Below are 10,381 nucleotides of genomic sequence, written 5' to 3' on the forward strand. Positions count from 1 at the left end.
ACAGGCTCCTCTGTCCATGGAATTCTCCAGGCAGAATACTGAAGTGGGTTGACATTTCCTTCTCCAGGGGATCTTCCCAACCCAGGGATCCAACCCAGGTCTCTCACACTGCAGGCAGTTTCTTTACCATCTGTGCCACCAGGGAAACCATATATAAGAAATGCCAACCGTAATGGATACATAGACCTAAAGCGATAAAACTTCTGGGAAAACAGAAGAGAAAGGCTTTGTGATCTTGGGTTAGGCAGAGATTTTTTAAAAAATATTACAAAAATGCATGACTCATAAAATTAAAAATTGATAAATTGAACATCAAATTTAAAACTTCTGCTCTTCCAAAAACATTATTAAGAGGATAAAAAACCTAAACACACACTGGAGAAAACGTTCATAAATCATTTATCTGACAAACGATCTGTGTTCAAAACTTATGAAGAAGTCTCAAAAGTCTACAATATGAAAACAAACCACCAAATTAAAAGAAACGGACAAAAGATGAAAGGGTGGCATGAGGGAGCCTTATGATGGAACTGCTCTGTGTATTCACTCTGGTGATGGTCACACAAGTCTACACGTGTAATAAAAATGCACAGAACTAAATACACATACATTAGTGCATGTTCAGTCCAGTCACTCCATTGTGTTCGACTCTTTGCGACCCCATGGACTGCAGTACTCCAGGCTTCCCTGTCCATCAGCAACTCCCAGAGCTTACTCAAACTCATGTCCATTGAGTCAGTGATGTCATCCAACAGTCTCATCCTCTGTCATCTCCTTCTCCTCCTTCCCTCAATCTTTCCCAGCATCAGGGTCTTTTCAGAGTCAGCTCTTCGCATCAGGTGGCCAAAGTATTGGAGTTTCAGCTTCAGCATCAGTCTTTCCAATGAATATTCAGGACTGACTGGTTGGATCTCCTTGCAGTCCAAGGGACTCTCAAGAGTCTTCTCTAGCACCACAGTTCAAAAGCATCAATTCTTCAATGCTAGGCTTTCTTTATGGTCCACCTCTCACATCCATACATGACTACTGGAAAAAGCATAGCTTTGACTAGATGGACTTTTGTTGGCAAAGTAATATTTCTGCTTTTAATATGCTATCTAGGTTGGTCATAGTGTTTCTTCCAAGGAGCAAGCATCTTTTAATTTCATGGCTGCCAGTGCATGTAAATCAGTTAAAATCTGAATCTCACCAGAAATCAGGTAAAATCTTGTTGTGATATTGTACTGTAGGTAGGCAAGTGTCCCATTGGGGAAACTGGGTAAAGGATATAAGGTGTCTCTGTTATTTCTCACAACTGCATGTAAATCTACAATTACCTAAAAATAATTTATATGAACAAAATAAATGAATATCTTCATCAAAGGAGATATATGGATAGCATATAGGCACATGAAAAGATGCTCAATATCTTTAGTCATTAGGAAAATACAAATTAATACCACAGTGAGACACCACAACTCATTTTTTGGAATGGCTTTTAGCTTTTATTAGCCATTCTCATGGACAAGCATACAACTGTTAAAGAAGATGTGGAGGAAAATGGATGGAATGGGATACTGATGGGAATGTAAAATGATGCAGCCACTGTGGAAAAGAGTTTAGCAGTGTCTTTTCTTTTTTTGGCTGCAAGGCTTGCGGGGTCTTAGTTCCGTGACCAGGGACTGAACTCATGCCCTCAGCAGTAAAATTGCGGAGTCCTAATCACTGGAATGCCAAGGAATTCCCAGCAGTTTCTTATGAAGTTAAATAAATATCTACTATGTAACCCAGTCATTCCACTACTAAGTGTCTACCTAGAAGAAATGAAACCATAGATTCATAGAAATACATGTATACAAGAGTTCATGACCACTTGATTTGTACTAACCAAAAACTGTAAACAGGGACTTCCCTGATGGTCCAGTGGTTAAGAATCTGCCTTGCAATGCAGGGGACACAGGTTGGATCCCTGGTTAGGGAACTAAGATCCTACATGCCTCAGAGCAACTAGGCCAGCAGCTCGCCACAAGGACTGAACCCTCGCACAGCTAGAGAGTCCACAACCGCATTGATACAACAAAAACCCATCGAAGATTCCCGTCTGCCGCAACTAAGACTAGAAGCAGCCAAACCCAAAAACCTGTAAACAACTCAAATGCTCATCAACAGGGGAACAGTTGGTATAGCCACAGCCTACTTACTACTCGGCAATAAGAAGTAATAAACATCCTCAAAATAATTATGCCAAGTTAAAAAAACTAGGCTGAAAACGCTTTAATAAATTAGAGTATATACTGTGTACATTATATACTGTCCTTGGGTATATAAAATTCTAGAAAATGCAAACTGATCTGTAGAGTGCTTGGGCACTGGGTGGAAGAGGCAGGAGGGAGGGATTCCAAGCAGCAGATTAAAACTTTTAGGGGTGATGAAGCATATAATTTTCCTAAATGTGGTGATGATGCATGGGTTTATATGTATGTCAGACCTTATCAGATTGGACACTTTAAATATTTGCAGTTTGGGTATGTCAGTTATACTTCAACAACACTGTTTTAGGGAATTCCTTGAAGGTCCAGTGGTCAAGACTTGCACTTTTACTGCCAAGGGCGCAGGATCAAGCCCTGGTTGGGGAACTAAGATCCCACGAACCGAGTGCTACACCACAAACAAACAACAAGCAAAAAACATTGTTGTTGTTTTTTAATCAAAAAAGGATGAAATATCTCTGTGAAGATTACAGTGAAATTTTGATTTCATATTGCTTCCCTTCCCTTCTCCGCTCAGTTCAGTTCAGTCGCTCAGTCGTCTCCGACTCTTTGTGATCCCATGAATCGCAGCACGCCAGGCCTCCCTGTCCATCACCAACTCCCGGAGTTCACTCAGACTCACGTCCATCGAGTCAGTGATGCCATCCAGCCACCTCTTCCTCTGTCGTCCCCTTTTCCTCCTACCCTCAATCCCTCCCAGCATCAGAGTCTTTCCCAATGAGTCAACTCTTTGCATTAGGTGGCCAAACTACTGGAGTTTCAGCTTTAGCATCATTTCTTCCAAAGAAATCCCAGGGCTGATCTCCTTCAGAATGGACTGGTTGGATCTCCTTGCAGTCCAAGGGACTTTCAAGAGTCTTCTCCAACACCACAGTTCAAAACCATCAATTCTTCGGCGCTCAACTTTCTTCACAGTCCAACTCTCACCTCTATACATGACCACTGGAAAAACCATAGCCTTGACTAGACGGACCTTAGTTGGCAAAGTAATGTCTCTGCTTTTCAATATGCTATATAGGTTGGTCATCCCTTCTCAGGTAATCTTAATAATTTAGTGTCTACCTTAGTATTTTTTTTAACTTTCTTATATTTTTTTATTGAGGTGGAGTTTAAATACAATGAAATGCACAAAAGTATATAATTTAAAGTATTTTGACTAACTCATACACTGTGTAACCTACACCTGTAACCTGCATGACATGGACCAATTCCATTCCTCTAGAAAGATTCCCTAAATTCCTGGCAACTCTCACTTTCCACTCCCAGAGGCAACCATCATTCTGATTTCTTTCCTCTAGATTAACTGTGCCTATTCTATTCTATTCTTCATGTAAAAGAAATCACACAATGTTGTGTTTGAATTTTTTTTTCTATAGCATAATTTTCTCTCTTGTTTTAAATTCATTTCCAAATCCACACGCACTTGAGACCAGTAAGAGGTCCTGCCTTGACCCCTGGTCTAAAACTTGCTTTTTCCAACAACAGTAGGAACCAGAAATGTCTCAGAGCCACGCTTCCCACCTGCTGCACAGCCAGGTCACTGCGTTGATGTCTCCTTCATAATTTATATCATGTTGATGGACATTTACATTGTTTCAACTTCCCCCCTTGCAAGTAGCACCTCAGTGAAACATGTTGAACAGACATCCTTTGTGCCCCTGTGTGTAGGTTTCTCTGGAATTGATTCCAGCAAGTGGAATTGCTGGATCAATTAATAAACAGTAATACTCTTGCCTGGAAAATCCCATGGACAGAGGAGCCTGGTCGGCTGCAGTCCATGGGGTCACTACTAGTCTGACACGGCTGAGCAACTTCACCTTCAATTTTCACTTTCATGCATTGGAGAAGGAAATGGCAACCCACTCCAGTGTTCTTGCCTGGAGAATCCCAGGGACAGAGGAGCCTGGTGGGCTGCCGTTTATGGGGTCACACGGAGCCGGACACGACTGAAGCGACTTAGCAGCAGCAGCAGCAGCAGCAGATAATGAATAAATTCTTTGCAGCCAAAGATGGAGAAGCTCTACACAGTCAGCAAAAACAAGACTGGGAGCTGACTGTGGCTCAGATCATGAACACCTTATTGCCAAATTCAGACTTAAATTGAAGAAAGTAGGGAAAACCACTAGACCATTCAGGTATGACCTAAATCAAATCCCTTATGATTATACAGTGGAAGTGAGAAATAGATTTAAGGGACTAGATCTGATAGACAGAGTGCCAGATGAACTATGGACAGAGGTTCGTGACATTGTACAGGAGACAGGGATCAAGACCATCCCCTGTGGCTCAGATGGTAAAGCATCTCCTTGCAACGCAGACCTGGGTTCAATCCCTGGTCAGGAAGATTTCCTGGAGAAGGAAATGGCAACCCACTCCAGTATTCTTGCCTGGAAAATTCCATGGACTGAGGAGCCTGGTGAGTTACAGCCCATGAGGTCGCAAGAGTCCGACATGGAAAAGAAATGCAAATAAAGCAAAATGGCTGTCTGAGGAGGCCTTACAAATAGCTGTGAAAAGAAGGGAAGCAAAAAGCAAAGGAGAAAAGGAAAGATATAAGCATCTGAATGCAGAGTTCCAAAGAACAGCAAGGAGAGATAAGAAAGCCTTCCTCAGAGATCAATGCAAAGAAACAGAGGAAAAGAACAGAATGGGAAAGACTAGAGACCTCTTCAAGAAAATTAGAGATAACAAGGGAACATTTCATGCAAAGATGGGCTTGATAAAGGACAGAAATGGTATGGACCTAACAGAAGCAGAAGATATTAAGAAGAGGTGGCAAGAATACACAGAAGAACTGTACAAAAAACATCTTCATGACCCAGATAATCACGATGGTGTGATCACTCACATAGAGCCATACATCTTGGAATGTGAAGTCAAGTGGGCCTTAGAAAGCATCACTAAGAACAAAGCTAGTGGAGGTGATGGAATTCTAGTGGAGCTATTTCAAATCCTGAAAGATGATGCTGTGAAAGTGCTATGCTCAATATGCAAGCAAATTTGGAAAACTCAGCAGTGGCCACAGGACTGGAAAAGGTCAGTTTTCATTCCAATCCCAAAGAAAGGCAATGCCAAAGAATGCTCAAACCACTGCACAATTGCACTCATCTCACACGATAGTAAAGTAATGCTCAAAATTCTCCAAGCCAGGCTTCAGCAATATGTGAACCGTGAACTTCCTGATGTTCAAGCTGGTTTTAGAAAAGGCAGAGGAACCAGAGATCAAATTGCCAACGTCCACTGGATCATCAAAAAAGCAAGAGAGTTCTAGAAAAACATCTATTTCTGCTTTATTGACTATGCCAAAGCCTTTGACTGTGTGGATCACAATAAACTGTGGAAAATTCTGAAAGGGATGGGAATACCAGACCACCTGACCTGCCTCTTGAGAAACCTATATACAGGTCAGGAAGCAACAGTTAGAACTGGACATGGAACAACAGACTGGTTCCAAATAGGAAAAGGAGTACGTCAAGTCTGTATATTGTCACCCTGCTTATTTAACTTATATACAGAGTACATCATGACAAATGCTGGGGTGGAAGAAGCACAAGCTGGAATCAAGATTGCCGGGAGAAATATCAAAAACCTCAGATATGCAGATGACACCACTCTTATGGCATAAAGTGAAGAGGAACTCAAAAGCCTCTTGATGAATGTGAAAGAGGAGAGTGAAAAAGTTGGCTTAAAGCTCAACATTCAGAAAACGAAAATCATGGCATCCGGTCGCATCACTTCATGGGAAATAGATGGCGAAATAGTGGAAACAGTGTCAGACTTTATTTCTGGGGGCTCCAAAATCACTGCAGATGGTGACTGCAGCCATGAAATTAAAAGATGCTTACTCCTTGAAAGGAAAGGAGTGACCAACCTAGACAGCATATTAAAAAGCAGAGACATTACTTTGCCAACAAATGTCCATCTAGTCAAAGCTATGGTTTTTCCAGTGGTCAGGTATGGATGTGAGAGCTGGACTGTGAAGAAAGCTGAGCGCCGAAAAATTGATGGTTTTGAACTGTGGTGTTGGAGAAGACTCTTGAGAGTTCCTTGGACAGGAAGGAGATCCAACCAGTCCATCCTAAAGGAGATCAGTCCTGGGTGTTCATTGGAAGGACTAATGCTGAAGCTGAAACTCCAATACTTTGGCCACCTCATTAGAAGAGTTGACTCATTGGGAAAGACTCTGATGCTGGGAGGGATGGGGGCTGGAGGAGAAGGGGATGACAGAGGATGAGATGGCTGGATGGCATCACTGACTCGATGCACATGAGTTTGGGTAAACTCCTGGACTCGGTGGTGGATAGGGAGGTCTGGTATGCTGCGATTCATAGGGTCGCAAAGAGTCAGACACGACTGAGCGACTGACCTGAACTGAATTGAACTGAATGAATAAATATTTTAATTTCCTCTGGTTGGTCCTTCCAATTCTTTAGCAATTCTTTTGCACAGCAAAATGTTCTCTCCAATCATTAGAGGGGGTTCCAGGTGGCACAGTGATAAAGAATCTGCCTGCCAATGCAGGAGACACAGTTTGATCCCTGGGTCAGGAAGATGCCCTGGAATAGGAATGGCAACCAGGTCCAGTATTCTTGCCCGGAAAACCCCATGGACAGAGGGCTACAGTCCATGGGGTCACTAACAGTCGGATAGGACTGAATCACTGAGAACACACACACAAACAAGACCTAGGGAGCTGGGAGTGTTTGGTGGTGGTGGTGGTGGTCGGGTGTTAAGGGGATGGATGCAGGAGTCCAGTTAACTAATTAGTGATCTCTCTCCTTTGAAGCTGGTCTCCGTGATCAGTTTTCCCGGATTCCAGATGTGGAGGCAGGGGGCCGGTTTATCGGCCCCTCCCCCCAAAACAGTGGAAAGAGGAAACTTGCTGATACTTAGTGAATTAATTGCAGGGGGAGAAGGGGCCATAACATCATCCTCTACTTTGTGAGCACAGAATTTTAGTCTGGCTAACGCTGTGTGACTTAGGGGGCCTATTCTAAGCCTCAGTTTCCCCTCATCTAGCCTACTCAGGGTTCTTGAGGCCGACTGCCTACCCTGGCAGGAAGGCACTGCATGGCAATCAAGTGCCCTTGTTATCAAAATGCAGCCATTACAACAGCTCAGGCTCCTGGGAAGCTTTTTGAGCCTCAGTTTCCTTCTTTGTATGAAGAAACCAAAGTTGTCTCTGGTAGCTCAGCCATAAAGAATCTGCCTGCTATGCAGGAGACCCCAGTTCCATCCCTGGATGGGGAAGATCCCCTGGAGAAGGAAATGGCAATCCACTCCAGTATTCTTGCCTGAGAAACCCCATGGGCAGAGGAGCCTAGCTCTCATGAGAGAGTCCGACAGAGAGTCGGGTCACAGAGAGTCCGACACGACTTAGCAACAACAACATAAAGATGCCGGGATCGGGTAAGTTTGATAAAGCAAACTCTTCACACAGTGCCTGGCTGGAAGGGAATATTATACTTACGAACGGAATAATTCATCACCTTTATCATTACCGAAATACCAGGCAGACATTAGGGCTCAGAGAAGGCCGAGAGGGTTACTCAGCTAAATTCACCCAGCAGCAAAGTTGGAATCCGAAGTCTTTCCCCAGGCGGGAGCCGGGAACTAGAGAGTTGGGGAGGGGGGCGGTGAAGAAACCTCTCAAGCAGCCCGAGCTGTGGGCCTGGTGGAGAGATTCCCACGTGTGGGGCCGGGAGGTAAGGTGACCCTTGCTCAGCGACCGCGCCCGCGAGGAGCGTATTCCCAGGTTTCCCACTCGAGGTCTGCAGGTGACTGGCCGGGCTGGGGGTAGCTAGGGAGCGCTGAGGCCCGGTTTGCCGTCTCCATGGCGACCGCCCTCACGGCGCCAGCCTGACAGCCCGTCCGGGTTTTATGAATGGGTGACGTCACGGGCCTGGCGTCTAACGGTCTGAGCAGCTTGTTCAGACGCTGACACAGAGCAGCCCCGGGAGTGGGGGGTTGGGGGATGGTGGGAGGGGGGACGACAAGAGCTCCGCAGCTGCCGCGCCGTGGGAGGGAGACCCTGATCCCAGCGGTCTTTGGGGGAAAAAAGCCAAAAAGGGAGAAAAAAAATTTAATTACTTAATGATGCAGATTTGGCGCTGCAAATTCAGGGGAGAAATCAGGGAAGACAGCCCACTCTGGGTGCCTTTTTCTTGCTCAGGTCCCAGGGGCCCAAGCCTCCAGTAGTGAAGGAAGATTTTCCAGAATTAATTGCTCCCATCCTGAGGTGCCTGGGTAAGCCTGCCCGGTCCCAGGAATAGTCACCAGCAGCGTTCTCTGGGAATTGGGAAAGGAGAACGCCCCCCGCCTCCCGGGGGTGAACAGAGTGTAGAGGGCCAGTTTAAATATCAGCTCAAATATTGGGAAGATCAGAGTCTCAAAGGTAATCTTCCAATAGGGTCCAGAAGCCCAGGCTGCTTCTCCATCGGGACCTCAGTTTCCCTCATCTGTAAAATGGGGCTGGAGAAATGAGAACATATCCCTGAAAAAACTGATTCTTGGAATCTTTTCGTGATCAGTAATAACCGGTTTCGCCTTCTGGGCAGCCCTCGCCTCCACTAGCCATCTTATTCCCCCGCCTCCCACTCTCTCTGTTCCTGCGACTCAAGTTGCTTTTCCACGCGGGTGAGGGTGCTCTCTCTAGGGGAGCAGGAGGCAGGACCCAGAAGCCCTCCAGGCCACGCCTTTAAGCCTTCCATTGGCTGTTTTTGAACATCTGAGCCCGCCCCCCAAGGAAGGGGCGGGGAGGCGCGCGGCATCTTTATAAAAGTCGGGTTGGGGAACTTGAGTTGCGCTTTTGCACTGCAGTCTTTTTTGCGTCCGCGACTTTTTCCCCACTACCGGCGTCCTCTTCCTCCTCCGTCCGCTTCGTTTTCTCCCGAAGCCGGCATCATGAAGGTCGCCAGTGGCAGCGCCGCGGCCGCCGCGGGCCCCAGCTGCGCGCTGAAGGCCGGCAAGACGGCGGGTGGCGCGGGCGAGGTGGTGCGCTGCCTGTCCGAGCAGAGCGTGGCCATCTCGCGCTGCGCGGGCGGCCCCGGGGCGCGCCTCCCGGCCCTGCTGGAGGAGCAGCCGGTGAACGTGCTACTCTACGACATGAACGGCTGCTACTCGCGCCTCAAGGAGCTGGTGCCCACCCTGCCCCAGAACCGCAAGGTGAGCAGGGTGGAGATCCTCCAGCACGTCATCGACTACATCTGGGATCTGGAGTTGGAGCTCAACTCGGAATCCCACGTCGGGACCCCCGGGGGCCGGGGGCTCCCCGCCCGGGCTCCGCTCAGCACTCTCAATGGCGAAATCGGCGCCCTGGCAGCAGAGGTGAGGTCCGAGTTGGAGTAGGAGATCACTTTTCTTCTACGGAAGGGGACACTTGAGGCTCAGAGCGGGAGGGAGTGCTTGACCCTATATTCGCCCCATCCTTTCGGGCACCTAGGTGCTCAAGGATGCGATCGTTAAAAAAAACAACTCTTATCTTTTCACAGGCGGCGTGTGTTCCAGCGGACGATCGTATCTTGTGTCGCTGAAGCGTCGCCCTTGGGAGCCGGCAGACCCCAGCCCTCCAGGGGGCGAGAGGAATAAGTGCTCTCCGGTCCTTCCAGGCGCCTCGCCGGAGCTGGGGAGGAACAAGACCGATCGGCGGCCACCCGGGCGCTTGCAGGATCCAGCCCGGGTCTGGGGGACTGACAGGGCAGGCTGACTCTCACCCACCAGCCACCAGAGACTTGGGGGAGTCCCCCCTCCTGTGTTTCTATTTTTTGAAAAGCGGACATTTAAAAAATGGTCACGTTTGGTGCTTCTCAGATTTCTGAGGAAATTAATTGCTTTGTATTGTATATTACAATGATCACCGACTGAGAATATTGTTTTACAATAGTTCTGTGGGGTGTTGTTTTCTTTTTTGGTTGTTGTTATTAAACAAATACTTTAGATGGTGATAAAGCTGCAGTGACTTCTTGGATTGATGGGAGGGACCTGGGCTGGCGGTGACCCCTGACCCTTTTCACAGCTGCTGCTGGGGGAGGGGACGGGAAGGCCACATCTGGACGGTCGCTTTTACCGACCTGAAATGAGTGTTTCCGGTGTCTTTAAAATCTATTCTTCCCCCCCACCCCGCCCATCCCTGG

The 10,381-nt window shown here is 47.0% G+C and overlaps 1 protein-coding gene across 1 annotated transcript; it reads left to right on the plus strand.

The window, feature by feature from the left end:
• The first annotated feature begins 9,097 nt into the window (after positions 1 to 9,097).
• On the plus strand, positions 9,098 to 10,172 carry ID1 (inhibitor of DNA binding 1). The gene is made up of 2 exons (XM_052651155.1): positions 9,098 to 9,575; positions 9,740 to 10,172. The coding sequence occupies exons 1-2, from the start codon at positions 9,153 to 9,155 to the stop codon at positions 9,779 to 9,781; spliced, it is 465 nt and encodes a 154-aa protein (XP_052507115.1). The 5' UTR covers positions 9,098 to 9,152; the 3' UTR covers positions 9,782 to 10,172.
• The last annotated feature ends 209 nt before the right edge of the window (positions 10,173 to 10,381 follow it).

Source organism: Budorcas taxicolor, chromosome 13 (assembly GCF_023091745.1).
Source record: "Budorcas taxicolor isolate Tak-1 chromosome 13, Takin1.1, whole genome shotgun sequence".
In the NCBI taxonomy this organism is placed as follows: domain Eukaryota; kingdom Metazoa; phylum Chordata; class Mammalia; order Artiodactyla; family Bovidae; genus Budorcas; species Budorcas taxicolor.